The 21,016-nt window shown below is 46.7% G+C and overlaps 1 protein-coding gene across 1 annotated transcript in view; it reads right to left on the reverse strand.

Moving 5' to 3' along the window:
• Positions 1-610: 610 nt before the first annotated feature.
• Positions 611-21,016, reverse strand: part of EFR3B (EFR3 homolog B) — a 107,269-nt gene continuing 86,863 nt past the window's right edge. Inside the window, exons 12-23 of the mRNA XM_056853010.1 lie at positions 19,409-19,460; positions 17,168-17,340; positions 14,719-14,794; positions 13,899-14,060; positions 12,973-13,104; positions 11,864-11,931; positions 11,053-11,180; positions 10,046-10,137; positions 6,902-6,950; positions 5,099-5,205; positions 3,282-3,331; positions 611-1,011 (exon numbers count right to left, since the gene is read on the reverse strand). Coding sequence (XP_056708988.1) covers positions 906-1,011; positions 3,282-3,331; positions 5,099-5,205; positions 6,902-6,950; positions 10,046-10,137; positions 11,053-11,180; positions 11,864-11,931; positions 12,973-13,104; positions 13,899-14,060; positions 14,719-14,794; positions 17,168-17,340; positions 19,409-19,460 — 1,195 coding nt within the window. The 3' untranslated portion in view covers positions 611-905. The remainder of the gene's footprint in view (positions 1,012-3,281; positions 3,332-5,098; positions 5,206-6,901; positions 6,951-10,045; positions 10,138-11,052; positions 11,181-11,863; positions 11,932-12,972; positions 13,105-13,898; positions 14,061-14,718; positions 14,795-17,167; positions 17,341-19,408; positions 19,461-21,016) is intronic.

A 21,016-nucleotide genomic window follows, 5' to 3' on the forward strand; every position in this document is an offset into this window, starting at 1 on the left:
TTATGGAGAATTCCATCCTTCTAAGCATATTGACATCAGTGGATTTAAGAAGAGTGTAATTCTGCTTAGGATGGTACGGTAGGCCCCCCTCCCACTAGTGTGGCCCCCTAAATCAGGGGTGTCAAACATAAGGCCTGTGGGCCCCAACCCGCCCCTTGAAAGCTCTTATCCGGCCCGCAAGGCAGCCATCCCCCCCGCTCCCAAGCTGTCAATTATCAAAGACTGTTAAATAAAAGAAAATACTGTAAGTGTTATTGTTTTAAGCGTGTTTGTATTTTAAGTAAAAAATAATATCACTAATTGGCTTTGCCTGTGCCTTTCTATAAAGTTTGTATCTAAGTACCTGGCATTAAATTTTATGGTACACATGGCTTGGCCCAACCAAGTGACATTTATGTCGTATCTGGCCCTCATAACAAATGAGTTTGACACCCCTGCTCTAAATGGTACATTACAGCACCTCTCATCCAATTACCCCAAAGGAGCAAGAAACGAGACCAGCACACACAGAATAGATTCACTTTATATAATGATCAGCACACGTTTTCAATAAAAAGAGGCGGGGGAGACACCTATCAACCCTTCCAAATTTTTAAACAGCTTCTTAAAAAAAGGAAAGCCAAATTATCTTCCCCCACCCTCCACTGTCCATAGAAGGCTTCCTGAATGTCACTTGCATCTTTTGCATGACAGAAAAAACTAGCTGAGCGTGAAGAAAGGAGAGGAACAACATATGCTTAGAGAGCCTGGATGTAGGGGGTGTTTCTGTCCATCTTGCTCAGAAAGTCGGTCAAGGGGGCCCACCACCAGCTCCAGGCGGCCCCGCTTTTGCTCATGCAGGTGGCATGATGGCATTCCTTGGGGTCCTGATGACTTGGACCTTGCCCCAGCATGCAGTTCGACTCTCAGTACACACAGAGGTCCGGGAACTTCATCTCGTACACCGGGATGGAGTGGCTCTGGGGCTGTCCGTAAGCAGCTGTTATGGTACCAGATGGGCTTGGTGGGGGGCTGCAGTGAAGAGAAGGGGAGGGTTGGCTCAAGACATATCAGTGGCCGGAGGCAGAAAAAAATATAAATTGCACTCCCCACACGCACATAGGACATGATCCAGGGGGAAATTCTGTGCCAGCCGCACTGAAATAAATGGGAACTGCACACAGGGTCCATTTAATACCATTCACTTCAATGAGGGGTTGTGCAGAAGGATTTATCCCAGGAGGGAGTCAGACATATCTGTGTTCTGCTCTTTACACATCCCCTGATCCTTTGTTCAAGGCATATGCTTCATGGTAAGGACCTTCTGGGGAGCAAGCAGGAGTGGATCTTCTGCATCAGCCTGCTGCCTTTAGATAAGGAACACAATCTGAATATCAAGAAACCCATGTTTGTACACCCTTCTCTACCATGTAGAGACAGATATCATCTCAAAATTCTGCAGAGAAGGAGGTCTCAAGCACAGATTTCCTGTAGCTCCTTCGTGGGAGGATACATTTGGCTATATCTCTGTTTTTAGAGTAAACTCAATTCAGCCGTGGAACTCATTGCCACAATATGAGATCATGAATGGCTTTTGGAAAAGGATCTATAGAAACAAGGGACAGAGAGAAGACAGGGTAAATCTCTGTTGCTGGCTACTAGCTACACTGGTGGTGGAAAGTGCCATCAAGTCACAGCTGACTTATGATGACCCCGGATGGGGTTTTCGAGGCAAGAGATGTTCGGAGGTGGTTTGCCATTGCCTGCCTCTGCGTGGGCTGAGAGAGTTCTGAGAACTGTGACTGGCCCAAGGTCACCCAGCAGGCATCGTGTGGAGGAGTGGGGAATTGAACCCAGTTAGATAAAGAGTAAATCTGCCCACAAATTAAGGATCACAAGGACAATCTGGTTGCCACCGGATTAATCTCCTCATCATCATCTGACATTTGACAGGAGGTGAGCAGATACAGGGCTTTTTCAGTGTTGGCACCTCACTCAAGGAATGCCCTACCCATGGAAGTTTGCGTGGCAATTCATTTTTTTTATATTTTAGTGCCGAGTAGAAAGATATTTATCTGCTTATGATATTGTTGAAGGTTTTTTTGTGTGTGTGTGGCTGACCTGTTTTTAGTGTAAAAGCTTTCTTGTTTATCTGCCAGCTATTCTAATGCTTTATCCCCCAGCTATTCTGTGATGCACCTTTAGGGTCTTCTGTGCCCTGTGTATGGTATTTTATGTTGCTTTGTTCTACTGTTGCATTATTTGCATGTTTTTTTTTAATCACTATAATTGGTGTTAGTGATGTTGCCGTTAGCTGCTTCAAACAGACATTTGAAGAAGTGGACATCAGCCTAAACTAACGAACAAACACATAAAATTTTGTATCTTAATACTGAACCCGGCTTCAGACTGCAGATTGAAAAATCCATGCAGTGGGCCAGAGATGGGGAAGATATTTCTGTAAACCCCCCTGAAACATTTGAGGGAGTTTTAAAAAATAAATCCAAAACTGAAAGATACAGACCGAGATCTTGCAAAACATCATGAGATCACAGTCAGCACTGTGGGATCACCTAGTAATATCAGCACCATGGGAAGGCCAAAGGAGGGAAAGCAGTTATGGTGGGGAGGGCATAGAGAAGGAAGAGAAAGAAGAAATTGGGGATAAGTGTGGGGATCATATGGGATTTCCCTCTCCCGCAAGTCTCACAGGGGTCCTCTGCTTGTAAAACTTCTAATGCAGAGAGGGAAACATCCGTGATAAGTGGACACTTTCAAGTCTGTCTTCAAACTCTCAAGGCCTCTTCACCAACATCGGTTTGGATTATGTATCTTCAGACAATTAAGGACACATGTTGTGCCTAATTTATGTTCTAATAGGAACACTGCTCAACTATCTAGTTCTCTTATCTTGGTTATTTATGTTGTATTGTGGTGTTGGAATGGTAAGCTGTGTATAATTGAGCTTTCCATTTGGCTGTGTGCTGTACTGGTATTTCTGCTTTCACAGCATAAGTTGTATTTTGTTTGTGCAAAACTTCTAATGCAGAGAGAAAAACATCCATGATAAGTTGACGCTACTTAACCATGCGGCCTGGCCATAATACCCTGCCTGTGAACCCACACAGCACTTTGTTGGCTGACAGAAGGCAGAGCGTGGCAGACCATTCATTCTTCTGTCTCCTCGTGTTCCACTGTGCTCAGCCATCAACCACTGGACACAAACAACTTCTCTAGGGAGTGCTTCTCCCCCCACCCCTCCACTCTTCATGAAGACATCTCCCCACTCCAGATTCTCTTACCGTATGGTGATCTCAAATATCTGGTTGAGTTTGTTTTGGAGAAGAGTGGCCTGCAACGAAAATGAGAATTGGGATCAGCACCATATTACAGCAGCACTTTTGAGCTGCACGGTTACGCCACCAACACAAGGAGAACGTCCTGATGCTGCTTACTGGAAATTTCAGTACAACCTTTTACAAAAATTGTTTTGAGCCAGACAGGGAATGCCAAAGAGCCTTATGAAGACAGCCCTGGGCCACACACTCTCTCTCAACCTAACCTACCTCACAAGGTTGTTGTGAGGATAAAATGGGGGAGCGAGAATGGTGCATACTACAAAGAGTTCCTTGTAGGAAGGATGGGATTAAAAGGTTATTACCTAAATAAATAATCTAGCATCATCATTCCTACAGTGGCTGCCCAGATGGCCCAGAAGGATCACAGCAGGTGAATACACCCCCAACAACTGGTGTCCTATCACATGTTTATCCTGCGCTTCCTCCTCAGGGCAGGGTACAATGGTCCAATGTCTCCATTTTATTCACAAACACAGTGCCTTCAAACATTCAGCCACCATGGCTAAAAAGCCACTGTTGGACCTAGGCTCCATCAATTTGTCTAATCGTAATTTTTAAAAAAACATCTAAAGCCAGTGGCCATCACCGTAACCTGAGGCGATGAGTTCCACAAGTTAACGATGCATTGTGCAAAGAAGGAGAATTAATTTGTGGACGTCATACATTTCTGCAAGGTTGAAATGCACCAGATGTTGAAAGGGAGACCACTCATAAACCTCTCCGGGACATTTAGTGTTTTCCCTATTGTTCGTGGGTGGTGTGGACTGCATCAACCAGAGCTATGGTTCTCTCTTGTTCCTTAGGAACTTCCCTCCCCTTGCTGGTTAACAGCCACCCCCTTGGTCATAGTCCCCCCAACAAGAAGAGGTCCAGAGGGTGAGTCTCACATTTGATATAATTTCACAGTAGTTAAGAAGAAGAGTTGGTTTTTATATGCTAACTTTCTCTACTTTTAGGGAGTCTCGAAGCGGCTTACAATCACCTTCCCTTCCCCCTCCCCACAACAGACACCCTGTGAGGCAGATGGGGCTGAGAAAGCTCTAAGAGAGCTGTGACTAGCCCAAGGACACCCAGCTGGCTTTATGTGTAGGAGTGGGGAAACCAACCCGGTTCACCAGATTAGCATCTGCCGCTCATGTGGAGGAGTGGGGAATCAAACCCGGTTCTCCAGATTAGTGTCCACCGACCCAAACCACTGCTCTTAACCACTACACCACACTGGCACTTGTTTTGCATGCAGGAAGCCTCTGGTTCTGTCTTTGTCATCTCCAGTTAAAGGATCACCAGCAGCAGGTGGCAGGAAAGACCCAACTCTGCTCAAGACCCGGAAGACCTGCTGATACTCAGGATGGACAGTTTGAAGCAAGACAGACCAAAGGTCTGACTCTATATATGACAACTTTACCTGCTCAAAAATGGGGCATGAGAATGAATCCCAAATGAACTAGGAACCCTCACAGGGATTTTCATTGTCGCTGGAAAGCTCTTAAGTGATTACATTTTTAAAAACATCTTATTAATATTGCATTTGCCAGTTCAACAAATCCCATTTCATCATTACATTTAATTGATGTGGAATTAACACAGCAAGCATAATTAACGAACCAGAATATGCACCCAGAAGATACGCCATTTACTTACAATCCACACATCCAACAGGGGCTCTGATTATATGGCTACACTCAGTAAACAACGGTTAAGACCATAGGGATGCCGTCTGTCTCCTTACAATGTGCGTGCACAGAGAAAACTACACTCACCCGGGCGCCGCAGTGAGCGGCAATCTCTTCAAAGGGAGCTTTCTGGAATTTCTCAACCACCTGCCGTCTTCTTTCCCGCTCTTGTTCTTCCACAGCGACACTGTCCACTAAAATAGAGATGGGAGAGAGTGAGGCAGAGGGAATAGGCAAAGCAAGCTCCAAGTGATGCTAAGTAGGGGCAAGGAGGGAATGGCTGACTGCTGCAGAGCTCCTGCACCCTTGTGGCCAAGTCCCTGATTGTTTGCCTTTCTTAGCTGCAAGCAAAGACAAAAGAAAACCACACAAAAGCATTATTAACTGGGGGAACTCACTGCCACAGGATGCAATGATGGCTGCTAGTTTCGATGGCTTTAAAAGGGAATGAGACAAATACATTGCCTCTCAGGAGCTAGTAGCCATAATGGCTAAAGGGAATCTTAGAGTTCCCACAAGAAACAGCTAATTAAGGCACCTAGGAGCTTGAGAAGAGTCATTGGAAAAGACAATAATGCTAGGAAAAGTTGAAGGCAGCCGGAAAAGAGGAAGACCCAACATGAGATGGATTGACTCAATAAAGGAAGCCACGGCTGTTAGTTTTGAAGACCTGAGCAAGCTTGTTAACGATAGGATGTTTTGAAGGTCATTAAGTTATAGGGTTGCCATAAGTCAGAAGCAACTTGACAGCACTTAATACATATAACACACAGCAGCTTGACGTGCCCATATAGACAAGGCTGTCTGTTACAACTCGTTATTATTCAGTGTTCTGGCTTGCTTCTTTTTTTTAGTCAATGTCCACAGAAATTGGTGGGAAATTCCGTTGCTGAGATCGGCATGGAGATATATTAGAAACATGAAATGGCTCCCTATAAAACCTTCAGTATTATGAATTCCACATTTTAATCCTTCACTATGTAAAGATGTATTTCCTTTTGGCTGCCTGGAATCAACTGAACTATTACGGCTTTTCCTCGTCACTTCCCATCCTGCTCTGCTCCTTGCACCATTAACCACTTTCTCTGAACTTGGGACATCCCTCCTACCTGAGTGCTATTGACTTCATTAAGGGGTGGGAGGGAAGCACCAAACACACCAGAGCTGTAAGCAGAGCTGCTGCACCCACCAAGAGTCCATTTCAGTTTCTAATATTTATTTACTTCAAATATGCTTATTCGGCCCAAAGTGGCTGACAAAACAGCAACTGAAAGTTAAAAACCTAATGCAATAAATAAATAAAGACAACATGAAACCACAGGTTCTTCCCCCAAAACACAGACCAATAGACATTCATTGCCTATCAGAGCAAAAGCCAGTTCTATGTCCTAACGTAGGACAGCTGCCCAAACACAATGGTCTCATATGCCGCCCTATGGAAGATCAACTGGGTTGGTGCCTTCCCGATCAACTCAGGAAAGACAGGTACTCCAGCCAAGGGCAATCATTGAAAGAATCCAGGAATAAATGAAGGCAGGCAGGACCACACAAAGGGATGGGGAGACTGAGGACAGGGGAAGCAGTGAGGACCGCAATCGGCATACGGCTTGACACAAGGAAAGCCGGTCCGTGAGACACACAGGTCACAAGGCTTGAACAGGACCAGAAGCAAGCCAGCAGCCACTGTGGCCACTTTAGAACTGGTGTGATATGCATCCAGGGGCTATGTTGTGTAAGAAGGGACACAGTCACATTTTTTGCAAGTTGTAGCCTGGGAGGCGTCTTCAAGAGTTGCCAGGCATCTATTCCGCATGCACAGGGAAAGCCCCAGAGCCCACCCACAGCACAACACTGGAAAGTGTATAGCTTTGTTCCAGAAAAGATACTTACCAATTGCTTTCTTCAGAGTTTCATAGGTGATTTCTTCAGCAGGTGCTCTCTGTTTAGGGATGGGTGGGGGGAGGACAGAAGCAGGTACAGAAGAGAAGAGTTAGAAGGTGGATGCTCACCCGTGAATATCAGAGAGAAACTGTTTCATATGACTGGGACAGCAGCAGGTCACCACATTAGTGTGGTGTAGCGATTGGATTAGGAAGGCCTAGTTTTTTATGGTTCAGGCCATAAAGCTGGGCAACCTTGGACCAGACATGCTCACACTCAATCTATCCTACCTCACAGGGCTGTTGAGAGGGGAAAACTGAAACGAGCCAGATGCACCATGATGTGCTCCTTGGAGAAATGGCAGAATATAAACACAAAGGAAGGAACAGATTGCATAAGAACAACATGAGCCTGGCAGCCTGGCTAGTCCAGCATCCTGTTTCACACAGTGGCCAGCCAGCTGCCCCTGGAGGGCCAACAGACGAGACATAGAGGCCGAGGCCTTCCTCTGAACTTGCCTCCTGGCACTGGGTTTCAGAGGTTTACTGCTTCTGAATGTGGAGATTCCATTTACTCACCATGACTACTAGCCCTTGAGGGACCTCTCTGCCACGAATCTAATCCCCCTTTAAAGATATCTACGCTTGTGGCCATCACTACATCCTCTGGTGACGAATTCCACATTTTAATCACTCGCTGTTGTCAAAATGCATTTCCTTTTGCCTTCCTTGAATCAACTGCCAATCAATTTCATTGAGTGTCCCGAGTTCTAGTAATATGGGAGGGACATTTTAAAAAAAATCTCTACCCACTTTCTTCTCCCCATGCCATCATTTCCCTTCCAACTCAGGTCGGAAGAAGGCCTGTTAAATGTTCGGCACTCTTCAATACCCACCATTGAGTTTATCTGTTGGAATTGCTGAGGCACAGTGAGCTACAAGACTGATCTACAAATCAGAAGGCCTTTGGCTCAAATCCTGCCTTCTAGAAACACAGAAACATAGAGCTGGAAGGGACCTCAAGGGTCATCTAGTCCAACCCCCTGCACAATGCAGGGAATTCACAACTACCTCCCCTGCCCCACACACACACCCAGTGACCCCTGCTCCATTGCCAGAGGAAGCAAAAAACCCTCCAGGATCCCTGGCCAATCTGGCTGGAGGAAAATTCCTTCCTGACCCCAAAGTGGCAATCGGCATTACACTGGGCATGTAAGAAAAGGTCACGAGAGCCAAACACTGACTCATCCCTTCCTGTCCTCCCTCTCATGATCTGCCTAAGTTCACAGAATCAGCGCTGCTGTCAGATGGCCATGTAGCCTCTGCTTAAAAACCTCCAAAGGAGGACAGCCCACCACCTCCCGAGGAAGCCTACATATGAATATTATCAGGACAGTGTGAGAAACCGCCCCCAAGGGAAGCATCTGCCCTGGTACTGCACTGATTGAGCCCCAGCAGCTGCCCAGGGCAGGGGAGAAAGCAAGGCTCATACCCATTAAGGTACCCCAAGACCCAACTGTATAAGACTGTACAAGAACAGACTGCAAAGTCCAAATCAAACAACCCTTCCAGCTACTCCACATTTCCTTGGGACACTCCTGCCCCCCTCTCGGCTACCCTTTTCCGCGTGGTGTAGTGGTTAAAAGCGATGGTTTGGAGTGGTGGACTCTGATCTGGGGAACTGGGTTTGATTCCCCACTCCTACACACGAAGCCAGCTGGGTGACCTTGGGCAAGTTACAGTTCTATTAAGAGCTCATTCAGCCCCACCTACCTCACAGGGTGTCTGTTGTGGGGAGGGGAAGGGAAGGTGATTGTAAGCCGGCTTGAGTCTCTCTTAAGTGGTAGGGAAAGTCAGCATATAAAAACCAACTCTTCTTCTTCTTCTCCCAATCCCTGCTGCTTCCTGAGTACAGTTACTTGCCCACGCAGCAGTTACCATCCCCAGCCACATAATCAGGTCCTCCTAATGAGCCGTGCAATTCTTCCTTGGTATGCATCAAGGGCTGCTCCCCAGGCACAGAAGCATGCAAATCTTGTATAATCAGCACCTTACTGAATTTATATTTAACCCCTCCTCCAAGAAGTTCATGGGGGCATAGATAGGTTCCCTCCTTCACATTATTCTCAAAGCCACCTTGTGAGGTTAGATCAGGCTGAGAGTCCGACCCGTCGTCACCCAATGAGCCAAATAGCTAAGGGAGGACTTGAACCCGGGCCTTCCCGGTACACGTCAGAGAATTCTTCTCCTATCAGGCCCTGCTTAAGCAGTAACCTCAAGTAATTAAGTTATGAGTGTGTCTCACAAACAGCTGCCAGCCCAAAGGAGCCCAATTTGTTTATCTTCCCCAGAAATAAAGTGGACCCTAAATCAAAAGGAAGGCTAAGAGAGCCAGCGTGGTGTAGTGGTTAAGAGCGGTGGTTTGGAGCGGTGGACTCTGATCTGGAGAACCGGGTTTCATTCCCCACTACTCCACATGAGTGGTGAACGCTAATCTGGTGAACTGAGTTGGTTTCCCCACTCCTCCACATGAAGCCAAACTGGGTGACCTTGGGCTAGTCACAGCTCTCTTAGAGCTCTCTCAGCCCCACCTACCTCACAGGGTGTCTGTTATGGGGAGAGGAAGGGAAGGTGATTGTAAGCCGGTTTGATTCTTCCTTAAGTGGTAGAGAAAGTCAGCACATAAAAACCAACTCTTCTTCTAAGATTATTCCAGCAGCCCAAGAAATGGTTGAAAGAAGCAAGTGTTTTTTTAAGGAGGCCAAGAAGCAAGAGAGGGGAAATGATCCCAAGGGAAGAGGAAAGAGAAAACATGGATGAAAGAGAAAACATGGATTTCACTTGGCTGGGGTGGGGGGTTCCCAGACTCCATTCGTTGGTTTAGCAAGTGCTCCTGAGCCCCTGTCCTCTTCCCCTACAAACTGTGAAAGTGCCGTGGTGGTACAAAGTGCTGTCAAGTCACAGCTGACTTACAGCGACCCCATTGGGGTTTTCAAGGCAAGAGAGGAACAGAGGAGGTTGGCCACTGCTTGCCTCTGCGTAGCGACTCTAGATTTCTTTGGTGGTCTCCCATTCAAATACCAACAGGGCCGACCCTGCTTAGCTGACATCAAACGAGATCATGCTAGCCTAGGTCAGGGCAAAACTGCCGTACCTCCTCTTTTTCGGGGCTATTTCTTGACTCCACTTCAACCTGCAGGGAGATGGTCTCTCCAATGCTCTTCCTTTTCGACAGCCGATCCTCATCTGAAACAAACAGTTTCTGCATTATGCCACCTTCCCATCTCTGCCGCAGCGAAGGAGATGCCCTTCTGAATGGACTCTCCTGGACCTCTCAAGAATTGTAAGACATGAAGATGCCCTTGGTTCATATTGGCAGTGGCTCTGCGGGGTCCCAGGAAGCGAGGGGTCTTTCCTCCCACCTGTTTCCTAAGATTCTTTTAAACAGGAGAGGCTGGGGGTTGAACCTGAGCATGCAAAGCAGGTGCTCTACCCCGACCTGAGGCCTCATGCTTAGCTATGAAACAGGTTCATTCAAAAAGCTGCTTCATAAGTAATGGTAACTCCAGAAGAAATAACTAATTCCAACCCTCTTTTGTTTCTGAGCACTGAACAAGCAAAGTACACCAAACACTGGCTTTTAATGCATTCTCAGTTTACTCATGTCTAACTTTCTGTTACTTCGGGGGAAGGGGGTCCAGTTCTACACGTGTTTTGGTCCTTCTAATGGTCAATTCAACATGTAAAGCCCCATTATTTTTCTAGTCCTAGCGAGAAATGCAAGGTACAAATTCCAATCACTGGAAATTGTAGTCAGTCAGTGCTGTGACTTCTGAGATCACAACAGGAAATTGCCTATATGCACTGAAGCATATCTTTACACACAGGCATAAGGATTAGAAACTTGTGCTGTTGGTTTTTTAATGGTGAAGGGTCCAGGAAGCTTCACCCTACACCCAGTGCCACAATCTGCCCTTTTTTCTCTGCTCCCCTGGAACCATGGCACATACCTTTCCTTTATCCCTTAGAAGCTCCTTGATCCATTGATCTTGAGCAGCACAATTTTTAATCTAATGTTTGAGATATATAAGGACTGAAATAAATCTTGCCACTGACAATGTAGCCTTGGGATCCCATGGCACATACAGCCCCGGGCCATACCTGTCAGCTGGGGAACATAGGGGGTACTGAGCCTGTCAGAATTGTAGCCACTTCCTCCCAGCACTTCACTGATCTTGCTTTGCCGGAAGAGGATCTCAGGCCCAAGGCGGTCCAAATTCCTTGAAAGCCTTTGTGGAAGAAGAAAACACTCCGATTAACCTCTCCAGCAGGTTGCTTATCCATCTGACCTTCAGAGAAGACAGGGAATGTGAAAAAGAGAGCTGACAGAGAGGGAAGGAGGCACAACTGAGCACAGCCAGGAGGTCAACCGTGGGGAGCAGAGGTCAGTAAGGTGTAGTTCAGGAGCCTCATCCAAACAGAGGGAGTTTTAAAAATCCAGCACTTACAGCGTTTTAACAATTTGTTGGTGATGTTGGATCACCCGCCAGGCTGCGGTGCTGTTTAGTGGGACGACGCTTCTGAAAAACTGTTCAATAGTGAAAGGACTGAATGCCATTAAGAGGAGCAGAGGACCACATCTGAGTCCTGACCTGCTTACTAGGGGTGCTAGTTGTATTCTGGCTTGTCCTGTTTCCTGCAACAGCAGCCCGCTTTATAAAGGGACTCTTGCCAATGGTAGAAACAGGAAGAGCTGGCGTCCAACCTGGGAGCCCTCAAAATTGGCCAGGAAATCCAAATGTGCCCCCTCAGCTGGAAGTTTCCCCACCCCACTTTAGAGTGATTCCCACCATTGAAGATAAGCATGCTGTAAATGCCCGATGGGTCCAGGAGGTGGTTCCATATTTGGGTTCTATATCCGACTGATAAGGTAACTCTGAGGCCAGCCTTACACCCCCAGAGACTCCCTCACCTGGGTTTCTCAGCAAACACGCCTTCGGGGAGGAGGTAGGGTGCCTCCTTCTGCCTCATCTCTATGACCTGGCAAAGGGAAAGAGGAAAGTCTTGTTTAAGACGATTGAGAGCATATGGCTTCTGTTCATAATCTCAAATATCTCTGGTCATCCGGGTTAGGAGGTAACTTTGGGGTGGCGTGCCTAGCACCCACTGAGATTCACATGCTTATCCGAGTGCTTTAGCTATTCATTTCTGCAGCTAAGGCATGGTCAGCAATGGGACATGTCCAGATAAACTATCTGCGACTTTGCAAATCCCAGCAGACTTCATAGCTCAGGATATTTTGGGAGGCAGCCATTCAGTTTTTATATTTTATATGTTAACTAGGTTATTGGGGTGGGAGTCGTCAAGTGACAGCTGACTTATGGCGACCCCTGGTGAAGTTTCCAAGGCAAGAGATGTTCGGAGGTAGTTTGCCATTGCCTGCCTCCACGTCACGACCTAGTATTCCTTGCTGGTCTCCCATCCAAATACTAACCAGGACCAAACCTGTTTAGCTTCTGATATCTGATGAGATCAGGCTAGCCTGGGCTAACCAGGTCAGGGCCAAGTTACAAATGGTGCATTTTTACAGCAAAATAAGCTTATATTTGATGGAAAGGTAAATATTGTATTGTATTTCAAATCCCCCCCCCCAAAAAAAATGTTTTCCCCCACAAATTAAATATGGGAAGGAATTTTTCCCCTCCCACTGCTTCAAAATTTTCAAAAAGTATACATCTCTACTCAAACCTGCTCCCCCCAACAGTGTCAAAAACACAAAGCAGACCGCTGTTGCTCCAAAAACTCATCTGACCTTGGCATTCCCCAAAGGGCCAACCCAAAGGATCACTTTGCAGCCAAGAAAGTAGCACAGGGGAGTGGAAAACGCTGCAGAAGACAACACACCACGTCATCAGCCTATATTAGCTGAGTTATGGCAAGACTAGAAAACACGGATTGACTGTGCAGTTCAGACAACATCTGGCTTGTCTTGCAGCAGCAGGCTGCAATCTGTCAACTGGGAGGTGGCCCAAGAAATGAGAAAGAGAGATGCATGGAAGAGGAAGAGAAACAAGGCTGGACCTCATGAATGTGCTGGCAGAAGGCGGGAACGGTCGTCAGCTGGCTGATCAGGTTCAGATAGGCGGCTCCCAGGGCATAAAGAGCACAGCGGTTGTAGAGCGGCAGGTTATCCTCGTTGACTAGGGCCACCTCCTAAAAGGAGAAGCGTAATGTTACGGCTCCCTCTGAGATTGTCAGATCTCTGCATGGGAGAGGGACACTGTCCAGAAGGGCACTCAAAAACCCTAATTTTGCAATGCACCAATTTTCATATGAAAAAATCCTACAAAGTGCAGCGCAAACTGAGAGAGGGCATGGCACTGTAAGATGGCACACAGTGCTGACAATGCACACTAGCAGTAATCTAGTATTTGCTAGGCAGCCCAGGGCCCGACTCATACGTGATGCTGGGGGGTTCCAAGAGGCTATAACCAAGTTGCAAAAGGCAGCCCTGAGAAGGGGTGGGGCTGTGGTTAAAGTCACAGCGCTCGGGAAAGGTACATTGAAACCTCTTGCCTTTGATATTTCCCAGCCAAAAATGCCCCACTTGTGGGGGGACGGGACACAGGTCCTGTACTGAGTCTTGTCTTTTTTCTGTCTCAGGTTAAAACCAGCTGGGGAGGAGGGGGCCTTTCCAACTGGAGAAATGGCATGCGCCCACACCTGTGTTGAAAGTTGGCCCCCGGCATCCTCACCACCCACTCCCCTGATCCGTATTTGGTTCTTCCCAGTGGCTACCTACTGCCACTCAGTTTCACCACATATGGTCACTGTTTCGTGGACCAAGTTTTGGCATCCCTCCTATGTATGGTTCTTCTGCTCGGCAATTCACCACCCACCAGACTCCTGCATGCGCCTTGGCACTCCCCCTTCTGCCACAGACTCCCAGTGAAGGTCAGGCTTGGTTTGGAAGACTTTCTTTCCTCCTCTGCCTGCCCAGCCATCACCTGCATGGCCAGCACCAGACGGATGAGGTCCACCACCACTTCCTCGTTGGCTAGCTCGATGCTGATGAGCGCCAGCAAGCTATAGAGAGCTTCGTAGTGAGCCCGACCGTTGCTCTCCTCCTTGCAACTCAGGTACATGTGCCGATACAGCTGCTGCGAATGCTACGGAAACAAGAAAGCATCAGAGAGAAGTGATGCTTGGAAATGTCACACCATCCGATTCTATTCTCCTACTACAGCTCACAAAACGTCCTGCAACATGCTGATCAGTAATTAGTTAGCAGTGACTTCTTGTTGGAATGTGGGGTTCTGCCCCACCAGAAATATTTAGTGGAGTGGAACTCAATGTTGAAATCGGGGTTCTTCCAGAGTTGCATTTCCGGCATTTGTGAAACTAAAGTAGTGAAACCGATTTTTAAAAATTCATCTTAAATTTCACTTTGCTATATTTGTTGTATTTTATGTCACAAGAACATGATTGCACTCTTTTCTGGCACTCATGGGCTTAGATTCAAGGGTTTTATTTTTACCTTGTTTTTATGATGCACAGGAATGTTCTGTGGAAAGGCAATCAAAATGAATATTTTATTTAATAGACTTATAAATGTCAAAGGGGCACATTTTTTTCTTGCATAAAACCAGAAGTTTTCGAAATATCCTCTTCCAAAAGTTCTTTTTTCTTGTTGGAAGGAATCTGGAGCTGAATCCAGGCCCTAGGGCAACCGCAGAAGAACAAGCAATCTGGACATGCGCTCAACCTCTACTCGTTAACCCTCATCTTCTACCTGCAAATCCTTCATATGCCCAAACACCTGCCTACCTTTTTCATGAAGACAGTATCCTGGCGTGAACACTTGTCCACTTTCAGCTTCAGGATGGAGATGTCACTGATGGTGCTGTGTAGGAGAAGGAGAAGAAAAAGTCTGGGTGCAAACAGCAAGAAGGATAGGAGAAAGCCCTTTTCTCTTTTGTGGCTCATTTCAGATGCTTAATATAATCACTACAACATTATGTAAAGCAAGGAAAACAAGGTTGCCATCCAGAAAGAGGGAAACATGCACTCAGCAAAGTCCTACGAAGGCTGCAGAAAGTAAGCTCCATTATTGCACGATTTAAGCTGAGCAGGCAGAGCAGACATATGGGAAACTTCCTCTCTGGTGACAAATTCCTATAAAAGGTGCCCCCATCTGGAGAACCACAGATAGAGCCACACAAAATGAAATTCTCATTTTCAGCAGTTCAATTCAAGCATTACGATTACTACATGGGGTGTTCTTGAAGCTATAAGCAATAGTGGACAAATCTGGGGGAAATGCCCCTTTTTAAGACTGGCATAAACTCTCCCTCAATAAGACTTTTTATTAATTCATTCAATTTAATTCATTCTTAGACCACTTTTCTCACTGAGACTCAAGGAGGACCACACAGTTAAAATCAGTGCAACAGGAGCCAACGTGGTGTAGTGGTTAAGAGTGGTGGACCCTAATCTGGAGAACTGGGTTTGATTCTTTGCTCCTCCACATGAGCAGCAGACTCTAATATGGTGAACTGGGTTTTTTTCCCACTCCCACACATGAAGCCTGCTGGGTGACCTTGGGCCAGTCACAGTTCTCTCCGAACTCTCTCAGCCCCACCTACCTTACAAGGTATCTGTTGTAGGGAGAAAAAGGGAAGGAGTTTGTAAGACGGTTTGAGACTTCTTCAAGGTAAAGAAAAGCGGGGTACAAAAACCAACTCTTCTTCCGCTTCTTCTACAGTGGCTCGGGAGCCACATGTGGCTCTTCGGGGAACTGTTCCCCAATGTGGCACCTACCCCATGTTCCAGGAATGTGAGCAACACCATTTCCCTGTAGGGATTGTGGTTGGCAGCTGGTTCCCACCTTGGAAAGGGCACTGAAGGATGGGTAAGTACAAGCACCCCTGAGCCACAGGCCTCACCCCCTCCAAACTTCTCTGTAGCCTCTGTACTCTCATCCCAGCAGCTGGGTGGCAACCGGGAGGAGAGCAAGCCGGCCAAAGAAAAGAGTACAAGCCCCGAGGCACCTGGGCAAAGAGCAACCTGGCCACAGTGGGGGTGGTGCTGGTTTTGCTCCCCTTTCTCCATACCCAGCTTGCTCTAAGTTTGCTGCCCCTCCTGCTGAGGAGAGAGCCGGAAGGCAGCGAGGGAAGCCCTTCCCTTCACTGCAGTTGCACAAAGGCTGGCTAAGGTTCAGCAGTGGTGGGGAGAGACAACCCTAATTGCTGAGAAGTCACCTGTAATTTAAAAAGGCTAGCCTGATCTCGTCAGGTCTCGGAAGCTCAGCAGGGTCGACCCTGGTTAGCACTTGGATGGGAGACCATCAAGGAAGTCCAGGGTGGCTACGCAGAGGTAGGCAATGGCAAATCACCTCTGTTAGTGTCTTGCCTTGAAAACCCTATAGAATTGCCATAAATCAGCTTCCACTTGATGGCACTTCCCATTTCAATAGTTCTATGTTTAGTATTAATAGCTGTATTATTATAAATGTGTGTCTGGGGCACACAGTAGACATGCAGCTCTTTTGCTTGATGACAATTGAGAATGTGGCTCTTTGCAAGTTGCGGACTGAGTACCACTGGCATAATACGTGAAACAAACAATGCAATAAAGCATGGATTGAAAATTTAAAGAATGCACTAGAAAACTGTACAGTAATGCAATAAAGCTAGATTACAATAATTACAAAGGCGAGTCATTTGCAACCTGACAGTTTCTATTCTTTTTCAGAATTTCCCTCTCAGTTCCCCCACCCTTTCTCCCCCTCTCAGTTTTGGTTCCTGCAAAAATTACTGTAGTCATACAGTTTCAGCCATGTCGGTCTGCAGTAGACAAGCAAGATTTGAGTCCAGAAGCACCTTAAAGACCAACAAGATTCCAGGATATAAGCTTTCAAGAGTCAAAGTCCCCTTCATACTCACTTCAACCTGACAGTTTTCCTGCATTGTGCAGGGGGTTAGACTTGATGACCCTGGTGGTCCCTTCCAACACTATGATTCTTCTATGATTCATCAGATACCAGAGCTTTGACACTCAAAAGCTTCATGCCTTTGGAAATCTTGTTGTCTTTATGATGCTGCTGGGCTCAGATCAAATACAGGAACTGCTTGTTCCGGGAACAACTCCTGCACAGGTAGAGAGGCATTTAAACGACCCACTCATAAATCCTGGGTCAATTGTCTGACCCTCTTCTACAGAATAGCACCTTATCCTGCCCATCCCGACTCCAAAAATAAAGCTGAAGCCGGCATACCTGATAGTTTGGAATTTGTGTTTATTCCCGTGGCGGTCAATGAAGCTGATGAGAATCTGGAGGACAAAGAGGCGGATCTCTGCATCTTCCATCAACGTGGCCGACAAGAGCCTGTCCAGGAAGGAGCTGGGCAGGGCTGTCAGCATGTTACTGCACTGGAAGCCGGTGGAGACCTGCAGGTTCCCAAAGACCATCGCTATTAGCTGAGGCCCCGGGGCTTGGTTGAAACGCAAATGTCATCCGTGGTGGGCACCGATGACAGGTAAGGTCTGGAAACCGGGTGGTGAAGAACTGCCTGGGCTCCTTCCCAATTTAGTTATGGAAAACCTGCAGTGCAATCCTGTACATGTTTATTCAGAAATAAGTTTGCTCCCAGGTAAGAGTGGTACACTGCAGTACTGCAGTCAAAAGCTCTGCTCACGACCTGAGTTAGATCCCAACAGAAGTCGGTGTCAGGTAGTTGGCTCAAGATTGACTCAGCCTTCCATCCTTCCGAGGTCAGTAAAATGAGTACCCAGCTTGCTGGGGGTAAAGTGTAGATGACTGGGGAAGGCACTGGCAAACCACCCCATAAGCACAATCTGCCTAGTAAATGTCGTGCTGTGATGTCACCCCATGGGTCAGAAATGACCCAGAGCTTGCACAGGGGACTACCTTTACCTTTAAGAGCACTGTGGCCTAGGTTTGCTCTTTCCCCTGTAGTGTGTGGCCAGGGTTGCTCCCTTGCACTATAATGGGCTTGCAAGCACTTCTCTGCAGTAAAATGGCTCTCAGCTTATCATGCAGAATCATCCATTTTGGTGTTGTGTGTATGCATGTGCCATGCATTTTGGTGTACCTCACTGCAGTCCAGTATCAGTGGCCTTAGCCAGCCAGCCATAGGGCGAGGCATCAGGAACTAGATCATGCAGGCACAGTAGATGTTCAGGTTAAGTCTTCTCCTGACTGTGGTAAGAATTTTTAAACATATTAATTTGGCTTAAGAAGAACCACATTTCCACTTTAACCTATAGCTTAGAAAGCCTGGTTATGGCTTTTCTAAAAACAGCTGACCCCAGCTCTCCACTAGACTCTGATCTTAGAGGGTATAGGAAATTGCATTACTAAAGAGCTAATCAACCAAAAAGCACATCAGGTGCCTGAAATTATGTTCAAGGACAGGAAGGTCATAAGACCGGCAACAAATTATCTGCATAGAGGGGGAATTTGTTTATGCACACAGGCTGACGAACAAACAGTGCCAGAGGCTCTGAAACTGAATTTGAGAACAAGATGTTTCCAAACAAGATTCGTGAAAACTCATCTCCTGAAAGAATTTGAAAGGAGGTGGCCGTTTGAGACTCTCTCTCTTGGTTTGAGCTATAAAAGGCTGGTCCAGATGCCAGCTCGTCGTCCTTCCACGGAGAGACCACAGACCCATTAAATGGTTGCCATCTCTGTCTCTCTCTTTGGAAGCGACTCAGAGGCCTCTGTAACTGTTTGTCTGTACGTCAACTTGTGTGTGGGTATGTTACTTTCTGTCTTATATATTCAATCAAGTATTTGCTTCTTTCTTTGCCTTATATTTCTCTTGTAAGTTTAATAAACTGAATGATTCACTGTTATACGTCTTGGTGTATTGTTTAAGAGTGTCTTGCATGTAAAAGGTCTGTCTTTCCTATCACATTCTCTGGCTTTGCTTTGGTAAGAAGCAGGCAGGGAAACTCCAATTACTAGAACCCAAAAGGGGGACTTGAAAATTCTCCCGTCACTGACCTTTAGAGGTCAGAGGATGCCTGGATAGGCAGGCTCACTCCAAAGCCTAGGAGTATTTCACAGTAAAGGGATCACTCTGACTTGCAGCCCCCGGTGGCTCACCAAACAGGGCAGCAAGGTGATGCAAAAGACCTCTGCCTAAGACCCTGGAGAGCCGCTGCCGGTCTGAGTAGACAGTACTGACTGTGATGGACCGAGGGTCTGATTCAGTATTAGGCAGCTTCATGTGTTCATGTGTCCCTAAAACAGGCAGACTTGGGGACTCTTTTAAGCCCGCAGTTCTATAGCAAGTAGCTATTTGTTCTGCAAGCGCCCCTCTGCAGCGTACCTGCTCTCCTCACTCGAGCACTCAACCGGAGACCCATGACCAGTCTATAAAGGACAGTCAGTAAGATGGAAGTCACGGTAGGTCACCATGCAGGGATACCCCTTACAATGAGTCTGTCATCATTTGAAAATTTGGAAGAAGTGGCCGCTAGAACTTACCTGCAGAAGCGATTTCAGCAGCATTATTTGTGTCAGGCGATTCCTGTTCTCCCTAGGGAGGCAAAGCCCAAAATGAAAGCTGAGTGGAAAAGCAAGACTTGAGAAGTGAAACAACACCCATCAAGACTGGAAGGAGGACGAGCACAGGCCACTCGACTGGCAGCAGCCGCCGCGTGCCACTAATGCCATAATCACAAGCAAACACAGGCACAAATTCTTTGCCAAGGCAGGACACTTTTATGCAGACATCCCATAAAGCAGAGGAGAATTCAAGAGAGATCCAAATCAGCCATGCTTGTATGGCGATGAGAGTGGATCGGGGCAGAGGGAAAGAAAGAGAGTTCCTATGGGGCAGCCTGTCCTGTTTTCTGCCTCATTGCATGGGGGAACCATTCCCAACACAAGACTACCCTGTATTGTCTCGGGAAACTGTTTCAGGTAGCATTCAGACATCACAAACTGACCTCAACTTGTTCACAATGCAAATGTGTCTCAAAACCTCAGGCTCCCCCCTCCTCTTCTGTTGGTTTAGGAAATCTATCTCCAGTGTGTTGTCACTTCCAAATTGGGGTGCCTTAACAAACCAGGGCTTATTTCCTGGTCACTAGGATTCTAAATTGGTTTAATTCGGGTTTAGAATCCCGGCTGTTGGGAAAGGAACAAAGTCTCGTTTGCCGAAGAGCCCACATTCAGACAGTCCAACAGTTAAGCCAGGAAGTCTTTGGTTGCCCTGACTGGGCAGAAAGGCAGGGGATGAGTTTTGTAAATAATAAATGAATAAATAGTTTGTGGCTCACTGTGCAAGTCCGATGTCCCTGAGGCTCGTTCATCTCACAAACCATAGTTTGTTCTCTGTGCCTCAAGGCTGCCATTTGTAGGAAGCTAGTTCGACAGGAAGTACTTCCCTTCTTCGATGAGCTACTTCCCGTTTGCCTACCAATATCGCTAACCCCAGCAAAGTCTGGAAGTATCCTAGAACACATTATAATGCTGGTAAAAAGAGTGCCCAGCAGCCAGGTCCTATTCATACTTATGGGGAATAAAGACCTATCAAGCAGGCATAGCACTGCCAATCACCTGAATATGGGGAAATTATTATGCAAAAATCCTCTAGGGAAACTGAGGAATGGTAGAGCTCCTTCCCCCACAACTGTGTAAAGAAAGCTTTTGCAATGCTTCCTAGTGTGACATTCCTCTCACACTGTTGCGAGGACTCAGCTTATGCTTGCCGTGCTGTACATATAGCAACTTGGCTACTCCTTTCACCTTTTTCTGGCAATTGCCCATAACGAGAATTTCTTGCTAGCGTCCCAACCAAAAAGATAAAACAATTATTTTTATTAGCCCAAGATGAGTTTCTTTCTGCTTCAAGAAATGTCAGGGATGTGAGCGCTTTTCTGAATGGTGTTGGACAGCACAGACAGATCTCGAAAAAAGACCCCATCAGTTGGGTTCAAGGATCGAGAGCCCCCCTGCTATCAAGCAGGCTGTAATGGGAATCTGAAGGACTCACAACACCTTGATGAATGGAGCTCCACAGGCATTTATAAGCTGTTTGCAGAATGGACTTCTGGTATGCCAGAAGAGGATTTCTCTCCTGCTACTAAT

The sequence above is a fragment of the Euleptes europaea genome, chromosome 7, assembly GCF_029931775.1.
Source record: "Euleptes europaea isolate rEulEur1 chromosome 7, rEulEur1.hap1, whole genome shotgun sequence".
In the NCBI taxonomy this organism is placed as follows: domain Eukaryota; kingdom Metazoa; phylum Chordata; class Lepidosauria; order Squamata; family Sphaerodactylidae; genus Euleptes; species Euleptes europaea.